The sequence below is a fragment of the Monomorium pharaonis genome, chromosome 3 (assembly GCF_013373865.1).
Source record: "Monomorium pharaonis isolate MP-MQ-018 chromosome 3, ASM1337386v2, whole genome shotgun sequence".
NCBI lineage: Eukaryota > Metazoa > Arthropoda > Insecta > Hymenoptera > Formicidae > Monomorium > Monomorium pharaonis.
The window spans coordinates 27,368,505-27,389,292 of NC_050469.1; the positions used below are offsets into that span (position 1 = coordinate 27,368,505).

Here is a 20,788-nt window from a genome sequence, read left to right on the forward strand (position 1 = left end):
CGTTGAAAATTATAGAAAATTTGTTCTGATTAGAGTTGCTTGATCAAATCTTTTCTTAATTAATGTTATTAATGAAAAGTATATCTTGTAAAAAATGCAAATAGGGAATTGCGATTAAGATAGAAATATGTAAAATCTGTTCCCTTAAACTTTTTCCTTCTCATTTCTCGCGTCCAATTTCACGGCAATATTTTAAGCCGAGTACACGCAAAGTGGAAAACTGCTTTTGAATTACGCCGACGATTTTCAATGATTTCACATGTCTTAACTTTTATTTCTCTTTAATAAATGGTGCTTTTATCCAAATAATGTAATACCATCCGTACATGGTTCTCGTTGTAGTTGTAATTTTAGTCAAGAGGGCGTTACTGCACAATGGTTTCTTCAACGCAAACTTTAATAAAATAGTAAAGACTTTGCAAATAACGTCGTTCTTATAAATAATGTGAAATAATTAAACATTTTATTAATTTTTAAAACTAAATTTTTTAAGAAATCGAATATACAATGTGTCATTATCGTCAAAGGTTTAAAAATTACTGAATACAAAATTAAAATAAAAAAATAAAAATTTTTTAATAGAAAATCCAAAAATAATAAATTTTTGTTTTGACTTTATTAAAGTTTAATTTTATGGAGTTTAGAGTCTCTTATAATATATAAGATCATAATGTTAACAATATATATATATATATATATAATTATTATACAACTAGCTATGCCCTGCCACGCGTTGCTGCGGCTTTCTATTCTTATGCTACGTTTTTTTCAAATTTTCTTTGCTTTTATTGTTTAACTTTCAACAGCTTTGCTTTACTGTTGCTCTTTTTATTTTATTTTTAAATAAGCATTTATCTATCTTTAATAAATCTAATTCATTTATTCACGTACTTTTAACTTACTTTATTTATTTATTGCCTTTGGCACTGTATTCAATTAATTTGTTTCTATTTATTGTTTTGTATTTTTATTATAATGTAATATAAATCTTATTTTATTAAAACTTTGAAATAATTTTCAATTAAAAAAACCAAATTTTTTTTTAAATACCCATTTTTTTTAATTAAGCATTTTGAATTAGAGTGTATGTATTTAATTTATTATTAATTAATTTTATAAATCAACATCTTTTTCTAAAAGCTGCCATGGATTTAGAAATCCATTCAAAAGACTGTTTTAAATAAGTTCCTTTTTTCAATAAAATAACAGCCATCTTTATTTTTCTTATTACCTTAATTTAAACACAACAGAAACATTCTTTGGCTCTCCCGGTCTCTCCCAGTCTCTCCCCGTCTCTCCCGGTCTCTCTCGGTCTCTTCCGGTCTCTCTCCGGTTTTTCCCATCTCTCCCGGTCTCTCTCCGTCTTTTCCGGTCTCTTTCGGTCTCTCCCGATCTCTCCTCGTCTCTCCAGGTCTCTCCCCGTCTCTCCCCGTCACTCCTCGTCGTAACATTTTATATTAATCTTATTAGACATTACAATATATATGTCGATAATAATCTAATTATATTAGAAAAATTTGTATTAAAAATTGAAATTTTAATCAAGAGACACGGTAGTGTCTCGCGCCAAGTGAACGCGCAGCGCAAGACCGTCCCGTGTATTATACGCGAGTACGCGACTTGCAAGCTCCTGAAATTACCAGGGGCTCTATTCTTGAATTCATTCGCAAGAGAAACGTATTCGCAAATTCTGATCTTACAGAAAAGTTGGAAATTTATTGGCTATCGTATGGCTATTAACCAATAAACTTACAACTTTCTGTTAGAGCGAGTACTTGCGTATACGTTTCTCTTGCGAATGACTTCAAGAATCGAGCCCCAGATCTCAATAACGACTAAACCGATCGAGTTCTAACTAAGCTCAATCAAAAGTTTGGGTTTGATTCCTATAAGAGAACTATTTTTATTTTTCTACGTGCCCTACGAGTGGAGATATTTTGACGCACTATAGCAGAAATTAATATTTACAACACTCTGTGTATTGTAAAAATTCGATATTTTCTGCAATTGTCAGCCTATTGCACTAATTATTTTTTACATCACTCTGTGTATTGTAAAAATTCGATAATATCTGCAATTGTCAGCCTATTGCATTAATTATTTTTTACAACACTCTGTGTATTGTAAAAATTCGATATTTTCTGCAATTGTCAGCCTATTGCATTAATTATTTTTTACAACACTCTGTGTATTGTAAAAATTCGATATTTTCTGCAATTGTCAGCCTATTGCAGAAAATAATTTTTACAATGCTCTGTGTATCGTAAAAATTCGATATTTTCTGCAATTGTCAGCCTATTGCAAAAAATAATTTTTACAATGCTCTATGTATTGTAAAAATTCGATATTTTCTGCAATTGTCAGCCTATTGCATTAATTATTTTTTACAACACTCTGTGTATTGTAAAAATTCGATATTTTCTGCAATTGTCAGCCTATTGCAGAAAATAATTTTTACAATGCTCTGTGTATTGTAAAAATTCGATATTTTCTGCAATTGTCAGCCTATTGCATTAATTATTTTTTACAACACTCTGTGTATTGTAAAAATTCGATATTTTCTGCAATTGTCAGCCTATTGCAGAAAATAATTTCTACAATGCTCTGTGTATTGTAAAAATTCGATATTTTCTGCAATTGTCAGCCTATTGCAGAAAATAATTTTTACAATGCTCTGTGTATTGTAAAAATTCGATATTTTCTGCAATTGTCAGCCTATTGCAGAAAATAATTTTTACAGTGCTCTGTGTATTGTAAAAATTCGATATTTTCTGCAATTGTCAGCCTATTGCATTAATTATTTTTTACAACATTCTGTGTATTGTAAAAATTCGATACTTTCTGCAATTGTCAGCCTATTGCAGAAAATAATTTTTACAATGCTCTGTGTATTGTAAAAATTCGATATTTTCTGCAATTGTCAGCCTATTGCAGAAAATAATTTTTACAGTGCTCTGTGTATTGTAAAAATTCGATATTTTCTGCAATTGTCAGCCTATTGCAGAAAATAATTTTTACAATGCTCTGTGTATTGTAAAAATTCGTTATTTTCTGCAATTGTCAGCTTATTGCAGAAAATAATTTTTACAATGCTCTGTGTATTGTAGAAATTCGTTATTTTCTGCAATTGTCAGCTTATTGCAGAAAATAATTTTTACAATGCTCTATGTATTGTAGAAATTCGATATTTTCTGCAATTGTCAGCCTATTGCAGAAATTATTTTTTACAACACTCTGTGTATTGTAAAAATTCGATATTTTCTGCAATTGTCAGCCTATTGCATTAATTATTTTTTACAACACTCTGTGTATTGTAAAAATTCGATATTTTCTGCAATTGTCAGCCTATTGCAGAAAATAATTTTTACAATGCTCTGTGTATTGTAAAAATTTGATATTTTCTGCAATTGTCAGCCTATTGCAGAAAATAATTTTTACAATGCTCTGTGTATTGTAAAAATTTGATATTTTCTGCAATTGTCAGCCTATTGCAGAAAATAATTTTTACAATGCTCTGTGTATTGTAAAAATTCGATATTTTCTGCAATTGTCAGCCTATTGCAGAAAATAATTTTTACAATGCTCTGTGTATTGTAAAAATTCTATGTTTTCTGCAATTGTCAGCCTATTGCAGAAAATAATTTTTACAGTGCTCTGTGTATTGTAAAAATTCGATATTTTCTGCAATTGTCAGCCTATTGCATTAATTATTTTTTACAACATTCTGTGTATTGTAAAAATTCGATACTTTCTGCAATTGTCAGCCTATTGCAGAAAATAATTTTTACAATGCTCTGTGTATTGTAAAAATTCGATATTTTCTGCAATTGTCAGCCTATTGCAGAAAATAATTTTTACAGTGCTCTGTGTATTGTAAAAATTCGATATTTTCTGCAATTGTCAGCCTATTGCAGAAAATAATTTTTACAATGCTCTGTGTATTGTAAAAATTCGTTATTTTCTGCAATTGTCAGCTTATTGCAGAAAATAATTTTTACAATGCTCTGTGTATTGTAGAAATTCGTTATTTTCTGCAATTGTCAGCTTATTGCAGAAAATAATTTTTACAATGCTCTATGTATTGTAGAAATTCGATATTTTCTGCAATTGTCAGCCTATTGCAGAAATTATTTTTTACAACACTCTGTGTATTGTAAAAATTCGATATTTTCTGCAATTGTCAGCCTATTGCAGAAATTATTTTTTACAACACTCTGTGTATTGTAAAAATTCGATATTTTCTGCAATTGTCAGCCTATTGCATTAATTATTTTTTACAACACTCTGTGTATTGTAAAAATTCGATATTTTCTGCAATTGTCAGCCTATTGCAGAAAATAATTTTTACAATGCTCTGTGTATTGTAAAAATTTGATATTTTCTGCAATTGTCAGCCTATTGCAGAAAATAATTTTTACAATGCTCTGTGTATTGTAAAAATTCGATATTTTCTGCAATTGTCAGCCTATTGCAGAAAATAATTTTTACAATGCTCTGTGTATTGTAAAAATTCTATGTTTTCTGCAATTGTCAGCCTATTGCAAAAAATAATTTTTACAATGCTCTGTGTATTGTAAAAATTCGATATTTTCTGCAATTGTCAGCCTATTGCATTAATTATTTTTTACAACACTCTGTGTATTGTAAAAATTCGATATTTTCTGCAATTGTCAGCCTATTGCAGAAAATAATTTTTACAATGCTCTGTGTATTGTAAAAATTCGATATTTTCTGCAATTGTCAGCCTATTGCAGAAAATAATTTTTACAGTGCTCTGTGTATTGTAAAAATTCGATATTTTCTGCAATTGTCAGCCTATTGCAGAAAATAATTTTTACAATGCTCTGTGTATTGTAAAAATTCGTTATTTTCTGCAATTGTCAGCCTATTGCAGAAATTAATTTTTACAACACTCTGTGTATTGTAAAAGTTCGATATTTTCTGCACTTGTCAGCCTATTGCAGAAATCAAGAGACACGGTAGTATAATATAATATAAAATAAAATAATATAAAAAATAATATAATATAAAGAATTGTGTAATGTAAATCAATGTAAGTCATATATAATGATTCTTTATTGCACAAATATATATACTTTAAATAAAATGCTTAATACTACAAAATGCGCGATATCTTAACAAAATTATCTTTTTTAAAAAAAGGTAAAAAAAGGCGCCAAGTGTCTGTATGTGCGCTCCTAAGAAAAAAACTATTATATTAGGTAAATTGTTTTATTGTTTTCTCTACGCAAATAATGATATAAAATAAATGCACCAATTATTAGAATATTTATACAAAATTTATTTATTATAATTTTTTATTAAAATATTTAATAATAAACGGGCTTGATATTCAAATAATTGAATGATTAAAATCAACTAATGGGATTATAGTGAAGCAAAAACTTGGCGTGCCCGGATCGCATTTTTTCAATATTTCCAAGACTATGTTATTGATATCAATAAGTATATATACAAGAATGCGATTAATGTGGCTTAATTGGGTTTTGTTTTACTATCTATCAGTTTTTGCTTGATTATCAGTTATTATTGATAACATTTCCATTTGTTAAATAACTTTTAGATAGATTTTATAAGATTTCTTATAAAGTATTTCTATAAGAAAGGTAATTTTGTTGGTTAAGATTTACTGTGGATTATGAATACATTTAATCAGTTGAGTTTTTTCTACATTTTATCGCTATTAAAATGTAGTAAGTAACATTAATGAACAAAAAAGAAAAGAGGACAAAAAAATATTATATCGTAATCTTGGATAAAAGTAGATATTCAAATTATAAACTGGCGTTCTCGGTCGGTTAATCTTTGTCGACGTTCTGTGAATTCCCGCGTGATGTCGTAAGATTGTATTCAACATGGTAAAAGGCATGTTAACGTGATCTAAATATGAAAATGACGGAAAATGATCGTATTGTTTGTTGATCTCTGTTGAAATGTTTCTTTGAGAAACCTTGAAACGTTCGCGCATCTAATTTTTTATTCTTCCACGAATATTTTTACGAAATTTTTTCTCACAAGTAATTTTAAAAATAAAGATAATTTTTACATGATAAACTTATAAGATTTTCGGAAATGATTAGCATTTAGTACCGCCGAGCTGTTCGTTGAAAAATATTCAAAAAATATTTTTGCTATAAATTACGATAGGTCAACGTGGTCGATAACCGGCGAAACCAGATTTATCGATTCGGCGAATATTATAAATTCGACCATGTTGATTTTGAAATTACGCAACGTCATACGTTTTGGACGACGCGACGTGATGAATATTTAATTTTATTGCCCGCTTGTAAATTTGTATCTCTATATATGCGAGTGATATATAAATGAATGGACCAATGACATACAAAAATTATGCGTGAACGAAGTAATAATTTTTCGCGCTCGCGATGTATCACGAATTTATTGTACCTTTTTATGTTTAGAAAACAATAAAAATTTTGATACGCTCGAATTATCAATAAACCGGCGAAAGTACTTATTACTAGAACGAGAATAAAGTATAGGAATCTTTTCTATTAAAATCCCATTATTATTATTACACATTCCAAATTAATGTAAAAGATTGACTGCGAGAAGTAAAATTATAATATACAATATTATTATTTCATTCCTCGACCTTACGCATATATTTGCGAATACTCTCGCGTATAAATAAAACACAAGTCACATCCTGTAAAGTCTCGCATGGCTCATCACAAAAGAATTACCATGTTTTAATGTTCATTATTATTCAATACAATTTTGATATTTATTATTATAACTATATTTTAATATAAATGTGTTGTATTCATAACTTGGAACCAATAACCCTCAGTTTCATTGTACCAGCAGAAAATGTTTACAGCTAACTTCGATTAATTCTTTCTCTTTTATTTTTTCTTCGGTTAAATTGTTCTTTTTTCTTTTACTTATCTTATAAACATTATTGTTGAGATCAAAACTCAATTTTAATTACTTGAAATCTAATCTGTTGCTTCCACGCAACCGCACCCAAATCCCGTTGGAGTTTAGGTTCACTGGTGACCGTAACGTGGTCCGCGCCCCCAGGAAGAGATGGTACACGGGCAAGCCGGCAAGACGCCAAGATCAGCTCGCCAGCCGCGCTTTCCGGTTAGCGTTTTATAAATACTGCAGACAGGCAAACAGTGCACCGAACACGGCAGACCAGTCGTGAGATCATTCGAGGTGCGTGGCCGCTCGACTTGCGCGACTTGCGCGACTTGCGAGGAAGAAAGAGAAAAGATAGCGAGAGAAAGAGATCTGACTTATCTCTCATTCTGAGGTGGATTTTATAGCGCGTTGTTCACCCTCGCGTGTGTGTATGTGTTCTTCGCGCAGTTTCACCCTCGCGGATGTTACCTCTTCCGGAACGCGCCTTCCCGGTGGTGTTAATTGTGCCCCTTCGTGCCTCCGAGTGCCTCCTCGAATCCCCGATGCGGCGTGCACCGGAGGACGGATTACGAGAGCGGCGGGGTGGTGCAGGTGCACGCGATCCGTAAATTTGCATGGACAACCCCGGTGCTTGCCGTGCGTGTTTCGCGTGAATCGTGAATCGGCGCTTACATAAATAACCGACGACGACGGGGGACCGATTCGCGAGTTCCATCAACCGTAAGTTCCCCGAATGGGATTTCAATGAAAATGCATTTATTGGGTTGCGGATGTTTCTTTTTTTTTCCTCGATTTTCGCGGTGAAAGCGCTTGCTGCGGGGAGAGAGGAGAAGAGGGACTCTTGTACAATCGGTCTGGCAATAAGGGTCGCGTTTGTTGAGTTCGTGCGAGTTAAAACGACCGGACGAAACGGACTTAATTAGATCGCGTTGCCTCGTCAAGATCAGATAAATGTCTGACGTCTCGAATTTCAGCATAACGCGGTAATCTTCGTATCTAACGTGTACGTTTGCGACGGGATGAAGAGAGGGCACGTGCGAGGCTCGTTGAACGAGCGGAAGAATCACGCGACGAGACCCGGAAAGGCCGCTCGTAATCGGCACGCAATTATTCGCGAAAGCGTCGGTGACCTTTGCCTTTTTGCGTCAGGAGGCTCGCCGTCCAACACCGCTAGAGATGTCTCTTCGGAAACGCCGCTAATCTCGCATACGTATTGTCGATCCGGGCGCGCGATCTGCCAAATCATACGTCGTATATACGCGTGTACATTCCTCGTGAAATTTGCAGCCGCTCTCGCCCGGCGTTCTTGCGCAACAATCGTACACGACGCAAAAATACCTATATAGCCGGTTCCCCCGCGTACAAACACAGCGAGGGAATCGCGATCGTTTCGTGCCCGTTAACGGTCGGAAATAAAACGGTCGCGTCGTTAGGCACACCTCGCCTTAAAGGCGGCGGAATATTGTGGTATATACCAACACGTCCGACGATTTCCATCCGTGTCCCACTTCTCGATCCGACCGCTGCTGCTGCCGCACCGTCGGAATCCTATTCATCTTGCGCACGTGCGCCGACGCGTGTAATTTGTACAAACGCAAATATACACTCGCCGCGTATGACACGATCGTCTCTATTAGTCCATACCTCTCTCGCCCCCGCCCTCCTCCTCCCCCGCAACGTTTCGTTCTCACACATCGATCAAACGTTTTGCAGAATTGGGCGCGCCTGTTCGAAGAGCCGCGGATGACGATGCCACGATGAGATTTATGAGCGACAGGATGTAACATCCGACGCGTCGAACCGTAAAACCTATTCTCGGTGATATATAAAAAAAAAGGGGCTGCGGATTAGCGGCGGAGAAAGAAAGAGAGAGAGAGAGAGAGAGAGAGAGAGAGAGATGAGCGGCATGAAGAAGGCGATCGGGGGTTCCATTCACAGAATACGGGAGTTCGAGCTCGAGAAGGTAAGGCGCCATTCTCTTTCCGTATCTTCTCCACGTTCTCTCCCGCGAAAACTGGTCGCAATTGGATTTTCCTTTGTCAAGCTTGTTCGGTATTTCCCTGAAGTCCCTCGCGTTTCCCCCTCGAGAATAAAGCCCCAAACTACAGCGACGCGACAGCGGCTGCTGGCTGCAGCGAGCGGAGCTTTTCCAGTTTCGAGACATTGAGAGATCCCGAAATAGGATTCGCGAACGAGCGGCATTTCATTATGCTCGCTCGACTAACGGCCATTCTCCCGCCTGGCGTTGCACCAATGTTTCCCTAACGGAGAATCATGACGACGACGCCTGCGACCGTGACGAACTGTCGTTGTCGTACAGTCATTGGATCACTTTGTGACTTTGTATTTCTCTAACGTTGAATCACACGGCTATATACTGTGATTGCATTCCCGACGGTGACACAGAGCCTAAATGAAATTTGAGATTCATTTATGAATTCCCGGAAATATTTCGGTTGAAATACGGCACTGAAAACATCTGTGTTTCACGCGGAAGACGTTTCTTTATATCCCGATATAACGAAGGTAGTTTATTTATTTCACGTGTATGCTAAAACACGGGAGAATTGATGGTGGCTGTGTTTTATTTCAGGGTCAATTAAATATATTGAGAATTAATTCAATATCTCTCGGTTCAATTATTACTATCAGTTTAATTAATAACGTTTGTAAATAAAATCATAAGTTTAAATCAAAATTTCGCGGTAATTTGCATTTGTATTTATATTGCAACGGCACACAAAAAGTTTTCCATTACATCAAATATGGGAATAAAAAGTAACTTTATTATCTCAGGCAGACATTCATAGCTTTTATTTGATTTCGTCGAAAAGACGTGAAACTCGCGTGCAATAAGATACGTAGTTCGATGAAATGATGTTGAGGGAAAACCGTCTTGTGCGTTGAGTTCGCATTGGGATGAAAACGTGCGTCGGAGTAAAAATAGACGTTGCGTGAAGATCGGGCGTAGGGCGTGTGAGCGTCGTCGCGTCGTTATTCGGCGTGCAGCGGATAACGCACCGTCGTCGTCGTTGTCGTGCGTCGCGGAATCGTTTCCCATCGGGATTGCATTTCCCTCGTGACACCCACGCCTGTTCGCGTCGCGTTCTTTGTCCCCGAGAGTCCCCCGAGTTCGGGCGTCGCTCCCATTCGACTGAGGAAAGCCCCGACTGGCACTTCAAAGCCTCGAAAAACGGCGACGTGACTCCCGATCGATCACGTCATGTACGGCAGCGCGTCGAGAGCTAACTATTCTCTGGGACAGGTGAATCTGATCGACGAGTTCGACATCCTGCAGATCGTCGGCGAGGGATGGTTCGGCAAGATTCTGCTGACCGAGCATCGCAGCACGCAGACCGAGATGGTGCTGAAGGCCCTGCCGAAGGCGTACACCGGCATCTCGGACTTCTTTCGGGAGTTTCATTATGGATTACATCTGTCGGCGCACCGAAACATTATAACCACCTATGATGTGGCGTTCGAGACAGCCGGCTTCTACGTTTTTAGCCAGGAATACGCCCCGCTCGGTGAGAGATTTCTTTTTTTTTTTTGCTTGACGACGTTCGGCGCGCTCGCACGTGCGCGCCGTTTTTTTGCGCGCCCTGTGAATCAGGTGCGTTCGTTAACTCTTTCGTTAACGAATTCCAAGTCCGCGCGTTGCGCAATCTATTTTCTTTACCGTGTAAATTGGCACAAGGCAACGTTTTAATTCAAGTAAGTCGTAGTGTTTGTTTCATCTCAATAAATATTCAAAACTATATGCAAACATGTGGTAATTTATTATAATTATTTAATTTATTTAATTGGCGTAAATATAATAATACTATAAACTTTAAAAAAACCATGATACAGTTATGAAACTAATCAATCAAGCTTTCCCTATAAAAATTATAACATTTAATTTGTAACATAAAATAAATTTCTAGTATCGTACGTTCGGATAGTTAGTTTCATGACAATACATTGAAAGAGTGCTTTAGTTCAATTCACAAATTATTTATGATTATGTAAAATATTTTTATTTTTTATAGTTTTTTTAATTAATTTAATAATTATTTTTGCTTTTTTTAAAACAGAATAGCCGCAGCACTTTCACAATATATGTCATTAAGTGTATACACTGTAAAATGGTGTATACAATATAAAATTTAATAAATAAAAATTTAAAAATTATATATAAAATTGTATAAATTTTGCACTTATTATTTATGCAACTTACTTACCTCTTTTATAGTACAAGAAAACTGAACAACAGTTTTAAATATTTTCTGAAATGCGATGTCATGTATAAATGAAAGTATCATTGTGCAAAGAATAATATGACATTCACGTTGCCATTGCATGAAAATACATTTCATAAATGTCATACATTACGGTGTCATCAATTTTCAGGCGATCTCACGTCGAATGTAACAGAGACGGGGTTGGGCGAGCTGCACGCGAAGAGGGTGGCCAGGCAGCTCGCCGCCGCGGTGCATCATATACATAGCCGCGAGCTGGTGCATCGCGATATCAAACTCGACAACATACTCGTGTTTCGCAGTGACTTTTCGCGTATCAAGCTCTGTGATTTTGGCGAGACCAGACGGGTGAACACCGTCGTGCGAAGGCACAACGAGTGGCTACCGTACTCACCGCCCGAAGTATTGCAGATCGACACTGACGAGACGTACAAGTAATTATATATAAATGTATAATATGATTAATCCTATATATACATATTTTACTAGGGTTGGGTAAGTAAATATTTTTTAAATTACATTAAGCAAGATTAATGCCTTAAAAAATTAATTTTGAAAATTATATTAAATTAAAATGTCATTATATTTTAAAATTAGATTACACTAAATAACAAAATAGTTATAAGAAATTATATAAGTTTAATATCATATATATTTGTAAATTAAGTTTATAAAAATAAACAAAAACTTTTTTTAGATGAGAATATTTTTTCTTTTATATAAACAAGTTTTCAATTTAGAAAAATTAATTGTTAATTATTAAAGTTTATGTATTTTAAAAATAAGTAGTTGAAGTTAGAAATTAACTCATTTATAATTAACTAGGTTTCGCCATAACTAGGTTAAGTTAAAAGTTATTTAATTTAACTTTATCATTTAACTTTCAATTTTTAGACTAATTACTAATCAACTCTGTATATTATGTTTTTATTGATGTCATCATTGATATTTATGCTCATAGAAAATTGAAAGAACAAAAAAAGAAGTATAAAATTGGAAAAGACGGATTTTATTTTTAGTAATTACGATATGCTATTGAATATAAATATATCAACAGTACATCGTAATTTTCTGCTATTATTGCGTAAATTCTTTACCTATCGTTACAAAAATGGGCATTCAATTTTACTGTTCCTCCTGTGTCTCTTCTAAAGTTTTTGAATCCTATCTTTTTTTATTATTATTTCATATTCAAAATTTTTGTCGGATATAAAAGTGTAACCGGCTACGTATGAGTAATACTTGAAATGCAGTGCGGCCATAGTCGCCGAGAATATATTATTTTCTAATGGTGATGGACGGTCGACTTTCAGAGCTCGCACGTCGCACGACGTCTGGCAATTCGGCATTGTCCTATTTGTCTGTCTGACCGGATGCCTGCCATGGCAGAAGGCGGCAATGGACGATCCACGCTACACCAGATATCAAAACTGGCACAACGCGACGCTCAACATCGCCAAGAAACCGAAATTATTTCAGCTGATCAGCTCGCGGGCGCAGAGGTAGGTCTACACTTGGGAATCCGAGAATACGAAATTAAGCGCCATGCATACATCTAATATATTTGATTATTCACATTTCATGCGTTACCATTTCTTTGTCATCAAATTATCAAAAGTGTAGACAAAATTGAATTATTAAAAACGACATATATTCTTAATCATGTATTAAGTAGTAGAGAAAATTTCTAATTATAAGTACAAATTTCTAAACAGAAATGATATTTTGAGTTATACATTAATATATTAACGGAAATATATGAGGTAATAATGAATTTAGTGATAAGTACGTAATGTATATGTATAGTAGTAAGAAATATTAATGGTGATATAATTTAACTTTTCTAATATTAAATTATATAATTACACGTACTGATTTTATTATAAATAGATATATAACATATTTATAGATTGAGCAAATGGCGTACCATTTTAGATGTACATGTTAATTTTAAATTAGACGACTATCACTTTCAATTAAAAAAAAAAAGATTTCTAAAACTTTTATGTCAAAAATATGAATATAATTTTTTGATATGAAAAATTCCCGATTTTGAGGTACTATTTTCCCTCTTATTACATATGGTACTTATGTCCCCTATAATTACGTAAGGTTTTCATTTCAATCTCTAGTACACACATGATTAAGAGTGTAGTGCAAATTTATCTACACAATGATAATATGAATTATATAAATAAACGAGTACTTTGACTTCTTAAAGAATGTTCAAGAGGCTGTTGGATCCAAAGGCTGAAAAGCGGCCAGTCAGCGTGTTGGAGGTAAATAAATATTTAGAGGACAGGTGGCTAGCGAAACTCGGGATCGAAAAAGCTATGAACGGTCAGTTCAGACTTCGCATCGCGACAGTATCGGTGATATGTCAGCGATATCTCAGCGACACTCGTTTTTACATCCGCAGGCGGCGCCGACGAGAGGGACGAGCTTTGCCCGTCTATGTACAGCTTCCACAGTTCCCTGGAAGAGAAGAATCAACTTCTCCGCACGCTCACGACGTACGGCATCGAGACGACGGTGGACCGTTCGAAGAAGAAAGATCGTATCAGGGAATGGATACAGGCCAGCGCGATCGTCGAGGAGAACGAGGAGGACGAGTCGGATATTTACGAAGACTCGGAGTTCTATGAAGATGAAGATCGGGAGAATGACGGGAACGGAAGCGAGGAGGTGGAATCGGTCTCCATGAGAGGCAGACATTTCCCGGAGAGGCGTCCGGCCGCCGTGACGAGCGCCGATCCTAGGAGGAGAAGAGGCAGCAGGGCCGCGAGTCGTCGCGTCGCATCGAAGAACAGGCCGCCCGTCGAAAGGAAAGTACCCTTTGCTCCTCAAGTGGCCGAGGAGCGGGAAACGATCGCGCGGTTCGCCAGCTTCCCCAACGGCGATCCGAAGCTCGCCGCCGCGATGCGGAACGGCGGCGATCTTCCCGCGACTTCGGCGAACCACGTCACCGCCGACGCACCGACGACGACGACGGCGGCGAATAATTTCTCGAGCAATCCTCCTCAATCGACCGCGCCCAGCGTCAACCAGAACTCTCGAGACGAATCGCCGTCGACCGCTGCTGTCCCCGTAAAACGGTCGCCGCCTAAGACGGCTACGGGCATCCCGGACGGCGGCGGGAGAACCGCACCGATGAGCCCGCAAATCCCGGCCAGGAAGAATCGCGCTCACACGGCGCCGTTTTCGGACACGCGAACATCGGCCGAGAGTCGGGCCGAGCTGGCGAGAAGGGCCCAGTCCGCGACGGTCCTACGGACGTCGGAAACAACGGAGGATCAGCCACGTGCGTCGGCGAAGCACCCCGTCTCTCCGTATCCGGTGACAGGTCGAGCACCGGCGAGATCGATCGGTCCGTCGGCCGCGCGGGCGTCTGACAGAGCACCCGCGGTGCCGATAACGAGCAACGCGTCTCCAGCCGAGGCCCAACCCCCCGGCAACGCTGGCCGGATCGAGGTCTCGTCGCAAATCCCGACGTCGGCCGTTTCTCACGTGGCAACGCAGAGCTACACGGGCACGCTGCAGGCGAGCTCATCGTCGAGCACGAGTAAACCCGGTCAGGGCCGGGCGGAGGCGGTGAACGTGGCTTACGGAAAAGACGCGTACCAACACTACGGCATCGCCCAGGGAGTAATCCTGCCGATGAGAGTGAATACTGTTAGGCAAGATTCCACTGGCAGCGGTAGCCGATCCGTGAGCAATTGAGACACTAACTCGAGAACGTACACGTGAATTCTCCTCGAAGTAATTGGACACTCGAGCTAGTCAATTGCTATCGATGTACGCGGAGAAATACAATTAGATTGGATTTAAAATGCGAACCCGAAAGATTCCTGAAGCGCGAAAATATGTAATAATATTGACGTAGCTCTCGACGTATCGCTACAATTAAAGATTATCAAGGGATTCCTTCGGGAAGCCAGCGCGTGTGTTGGCACAGGACAACGCGATACTCTTCTCGATGTGTAAAGCCGTCGCGAAAAATAACGTATGTAACAGAATGAATGGAGATGTCACGTTACGTACATTATACTTCATTAGTTTCGAGAGACACTTATGTCGCCACGTGTCGCTCGCTTCGCCGAGCCTAACGGGATAAAATTAGCGCGGCGTCTCGAAGGAGTTGCACCGTGCAGGAATGTTCCTGAGGCCATTAGCGTCCGAACCGTGGGAAACGGTGAAAATTTTTATTGTCCCAACGTGACGCGAGGATGCGCGCGTTTCATTAACAGCTCCACTTTTCGATTGAGAGCAGAGGGATATGTGAAAATGTGCGAATTGAATATTTATACGTGCTTTGTGATATTAGAGATCGTATATTATCTGGTTATGTTATATTAGAGGCATCAAAAAGTAATGTTATTTTTATAAATGACGTAACCGGTGTAGTTTTATCAATATGATTAATTTACCCAATAATATAATTGCCATCGTTTTCTATGGTCCGCTTATTTATTAATTAAATTTTTTAATCCTCAATCGGAAAAGTAAATTAACTTTGATTTGAAAAATTGTCATGTTAAGCTCAAAGCCGGTTAATTTTTTTCGAGTAAAAAAATTAAAATTTTTTAATTAACAAATAAATGAACAAGGACCATTTCTCAGAGAAAATTATAACCATTATATAGTTAAATAAATAACGAATTATGTTAACAAAAATACATACTGTTTGCGTTATTTATAAATACGACATTACTTCCCGCGGTTCCCTTAATTCAAACGTAATAGATTTTGAGAAATTCAAAATACGAGAAACATATAAATATAATGATTTGTACATTGATGTGTGCTCTAAAGGCATGTTACCTTCGAGAGGCGATACTTGTTGTTTTAATATGTTACTTTATTTTTCTCATTAAGACATTATCACATATCACATATCGAATGATAAGTTATTTGTAATTTTGCTCGACGCGACTTGTGGTCGCAGACCAAGAAGAGCAGCGAGGATAAAATTAACGTTTCCGCATAGACGTTTGAATATGTACGGTATCAGCTCAGACATGCACTCTTGCCAGTTATATATAAACACATGAAAAACATATCGGCCTGCCTGCGCTAGTTATACATCGCACGATCGATTTACAGAAATACCCCAATATTTTTCGCAATTTTCAGAACAGAATAATAAAAACAAGAGCGATAAATATACACGCGTATATTAAACCGTTCGCGCATGTTATACAAAGCACGAAACGGTCGTTTATTATCGATAATATTTTTGCGAACTGATTGTCAGGTAAAGATATATACAGGTGCTCCGCGGAGTTGCTAATTAGTTATCGGATGTTCGATATTACCTGATTTACCATGGGGTGGCGACCGTGACTATTAGATAAGCTTCCTTCGGCGGCAAGTTTCGCTTAAACTCCGACGTCGTCGGGTCGACGGAAGCAAGAACGACGGCGAGGATGTCGAGAACGAGGGGGGGGGGGAGAAGAGGACGGGGCTCTTCGCGGGGGAGGGGGAGGGGGGATCACGGGGGCGAGAGAGGCAACGGCGAAATGCGGCGATGTGAAAATAATTCCCGAGCGGATCGTGGCACGAATTAATTAAGAGATACGTAAAGTAACATATATCGCGCGAGAGGCGCAATTACCGTCGTCTTTGACGTTGAGGAGTAACGCGGAAGTGTGCGAAAGATATGGAGGAGACCGCAACGCGAAGGTGGTACGTTGTTTATCGTGGGGAGCTAACCGGCTGTATTTCGATGGGACCGGCGAGACGGCGAACTCGAAGATTCTGCGACGTGCGCGTTAATTAGTGCCTAAGTCAGCTTTAACATTACTAATTGACGCTTCGAATCGCGCGTGACGTCATTATAAATCTGCTCTCGTAGCACCAACGAAATAAATCTCTCTACAATTGCACGACGTAACACGTTTCCCATAATGTATGTTTGTAATGTAGTTTCGCGGATACTTGGTCGATTGTCATTAGTAAATTAATATTGGTACTGACGGCTTCGTTATTGGGTAACAAATTACTGATTTTATACGCCACCGGTGTACAGAGTATAGTGTGTGCATGCACACGTTGTCATATATGCGCTCTAATAAGAGCACATAAATGTGCGCGCGGCTGTCGGAGTCGGTCTTGACGCTGTTGTAAAGCCAACGTTCAGGACCACCCGGAGCTGCAGGGTAATTATTGACTGTGTACCACGCGTCCGCTCACGAAACAGTCGTGGCTGTCCTTGATACGTCGTGGAGCGCAGTTGGTAAACGTGGCTGACCGAAAATCGTCGCTTTGCCGAGCGTAACGCTTGACACCTTTGCTGTCCGGTGCCGGTCCAAAAGCCGCGCGGATGAAAATTGATGAAACCACAATTGGTGTTAATGGCGTGCCACAGCTTCCCCCTCGTTGGTACCATTTAGCAACCTTCTGCATCCTCGTTACGTGTAACGCTTTCGGCGACATTTATTTCGGGATCGACTCGTCTCGGAGCCCAGGGATCTACGCGCGGAATCGCAAGGGGATGTACAAATTTGTAATCGCTAATGATATTGTTACAATAAATAAAACGGATTTCTTACAGTTTCTGCTTACGTTTTTCGACAAAGAGAGATATCCCATACGTCAATCTTAATTTTTAACCATAAATGGACAAAGAATACTACTGTGTATCAATATTTTTAGATTTTTGTAATATATATTTGATAATAATTATTATAGCCTTTAAATAAACTTATTAATAACAAATTATTAATTGCCTTTAAACAAACTTTTCAATTAGGCACGTTTTATTAGAAAAAAATTGAACAAAAATGCTTTAATTGAGGCATTATTTAATATCAAATGTTTTCATTTCAATAGTTTCATGTAGCAGAAAATGTAGTTTTTACAAAGTGGATGCAAATAAATTGTTTATATTAATTGAATAAAATAAAATTGCTCGATAAAAAATATCGGTCAGAATAATTTAATTAAACAAATATTTTTTATTTACATGTATTTTTTTAAAACAACTAAATTTTTGATTGTAAAATAATATTTGGTCGCTAAAAAAAGATCCTCAAAAAACTAAATTTGTTTCTAATGTTGAGATAAGTATTCATAAAGCTTATTATACATATAAAAGAATTAACTGGAAAATAACTTATATTATTATAAATTATTTGATATTATAATGTATTTGACATAAGAGTTTTATATTAACAATAAATAATCAATACGAGTTATTATAGATATAATAAAAAGTTACAGTAACTGCATACGTGTGTCACCTTTTCATTTTTTCAATGATACAATCTTGATTTTTATCTTGATATGCTTGATTGTTCTCTATGCTTGATTTCATTAATAATGTTATATATAACGATATACAAATGATGTTATAAATGTTATAAATTGACTAAAGGAGTCAGTGTTTTAACATCTGACACCTACCTTTCCTCTGTCTCCCTTTCTTTCTCACTCTCTCAATTATATTTTTTGAATAAAATAATTAATCTGATTACATTAACACATGCATGTCACCTTAATGAATATGGAGATTGTAGGTACGATAAGTATCGGGTATCCATAGTCAATGAGTGTGTCACGGCCGAGAACGAGCCCATCACGTCCGTAATATTCGCACGAGAGAGAGAAGCACTTCGAGCAAGCAAAGTCGAGGGGGAAAGAACCTTCCTGTCGCGGAGAGAGAAAAAGAGAGAGAAAGAGAGAGCGAACGGTCGATCTCTCGCGCGAGAGCGTTTCTCGCGCGGAGAATGTGTGCCCGCGCGTTGCGCCGTCATCCGACACGTGGGACGTGACGAGAGAGCGTATTAATCGTTTATGGAGCGTGCAAATGCAACTGCCCGACCTCGCTGCCCTCCCGCGCGAGTCGACATCGTCATCCTTGCCGGCCCTCGAAATCGGATCAAATCGAAAGCAATCATCGCGCGCCGATCTCTGATGACGAGCGCGCGTTCCACGGCCCCGCTAATTCGAAACGCGCTGCTCGATTTTGTCCGGCTGTGCCCGGGCTCGCCGAGTAAAACGCGGCTCTCTCCTCGTGGACATTAATCGCCGGTCGCAACAGCGGCTCCGAGATGGCATAAACGGTCCGGTGCGCCGACGTCGATCATTATAATACGTCGTAAAGTAGACGTATGCGTGGCGAGCGGAAGACGTCGCTCTTTTACGATTTCGCGCGCGACAATAAAATATATCGACAAGCGAATTCCAAGTGCTGCGCCGTGGTAGAATACTCGCTATAATATCGCTCATCGCTCTCTCTCTCTCTCTCTCTCTCACTCTCTCTCCCTGCTCTCTCGTTCGCCCATTTTTTCCTTCTCTTCCTCATCCTCGGTCCCTCAGCCCGTTTCCTGCCGAGCTGACAACCGGGTGTCGGATTACCGTCTTCCATTTCTACGTAGGTGTCCGAAGGGCTGAATTAATCCCAGCCGGTTGCCGACTTTCGAAGTCGCCATCGAAGACTCGAAATACCAAAAACAGAACAGGATGCAATGAAGGAACGGATCTGACCAAAGCCTCTCGTATGAATTTAATTGTGATAAATCAGTCTTACTATCTAATTCCTTCTCTTTGTTTCTTTAAATATCTTATATAATTATTCTACATTAAATATTATAACTTGTTTTTATACACCGTATATGGATACGTCATGAGTTTGAATTGACCAGAATTTAATTCTTTCTAAATGTTAAAAAAGGTATATGAAAAGTAAAAATTTAAATTTACAAAAAATATATATCAATACAAATTAAAGAACGTTTTAGAATTGTTTTCACATCTTTAGACGCCAAAATGAACCTTGCAAAATAAAAAATGTCCAAATTAATCAACGACAACACCACCTTTCGCTCGACTGTTCCGTTAAGTCTTCTTAATGAATATGCCATCGTCATTATTCCCAGCATTTTTAACTCCGAAACAAGGCTGGTGGGGAGAACTACCGGGGAATTCGTTTCCCGACGGCTCCGCTGTGAACGTCTTTATGAACGAACGGAAACGGATGCGTGAGTCGCCTTCCGTATACTCTGGCGAAATCACGGAGTTGACGAAAGCGTTTCAAACACGTGCGCTCATATGCCAGGCAACCCCTAATCGCCAACTTTCTTCGTTCTCTTTTCCGAGCTCTTTCTGTCGCAAACGAGAACGGAAACGTCGATTGTTCGCGGTACAACGCGTATTCCTAATAACTGAGAGGTGCAGCATGATCGATTGATCATCACGCGTGAAATAGAGCTGGCTTTGGTTGGCGCGAATGCATGCAGCCATTGGCAAAACGGATTGAAAATGAACGCGCCGTAAAGTTTCATCCGGTATCGTCATTCAATTAAATATTCAAAAGCATCGAAATTTAATAGCGGCTTAAAACAATATCAATATTACGGTAACAAAACGGATGTCGGTTCTCTCGCGACTACTGTTAGTTCCGGGGCGGAATAATGGATAAATGCACGGAATTGCATGATCGAACATTTGCACAATTCAAATTAACAAATTTTCATATTCTGCGGAACGCAATTAAATTTGCGAAATTACTTTGAGTAATGAAATATTATCAATTGAATTAATAAAGACTTGTTATGTGTCAACTGTCATCATAAAAATTAAATGACTAAAGGTAAAACTGGACGAACGAAATATCATAGGAATAAATTACG

At 38.0% G+C, this 20,788-nt stretch overlaps 1 protein-coding gene across 3 annotated transcripts; it reads left to right on the plus strand.

The window, feature by feature from the left end:
• The first annotated feature begins 6,741 nt into the window (after nucleotides 1–6,741).
• Nucleotides 6,742–16,594, plus strand: LOC105828379 (serine/threonine-protein kinase ppk1). 3 transcript variants are annotated; one of them, XM_012666675.3, is made up of 7 exons: nucleotides 6,742–7,635; nucleotides 8,629–8,878; nucleotides 10,181–10,442; nucleotides 11,308–11,590; nucleotides 12,470–12,658; nucleotides 13,378–13,496; nucleotides 13,576–16,594. In XM_012666675.3, exons 2-7 carry the CDS (start codon nucleotides 8,813–8,815, stop codon nucleotides 14,874–14,876), a joined length of 2,220 nt encoding a protein of 739 aa, XP_012522129.2. In that variant the 5' UTR covers nucleotides 6,742–7,635; nucleotides 8,629–8,812; the 3' UTR covers nucleotides 14,877–16,594. The 3 variants fall into 3 exon arrangements, with proteins under 3 accessions (XP_012522129.2, XP_012522130.2, XP_012522131.2); XM_012666676.3 differs by having other exon boundaries at nucleotides 6,742–7,306; XM_012666677.3 differs by having other exon boundaries at nucleotides 6,742–7,209.
• Nucleotides 16,595–20,788: the final 4,194 nt, after the last annotated feature.

What these genes read in the sequence shown, in the direction of transcription:
- LOC105828379 (XM_012666675.3), top strand. Translation starts at nt 8,813, where the DNA reads ATGAGCGGCATGAAGAAGGCGATCGGGGGTTCCATTCACAGAATACGG. An exon ending in GACACTGACGAGACGTACAA is followed by an intron (nt 11,591 to 12,469) that starts GTAATTATATAT and finishes GTCGACTTTCAG; the next exon opens with AGCTCGCACGTCGCACGACG. An exon ending in ATCAGCTCGCGGGCGCAGAG is followed by an intron (nt 12,659 to 13,377) that starts GTAGGTCTACAC and finishes GACTTCTTAAAG; the next exon opens with AATGTTCAAGAGGCTGTTGG.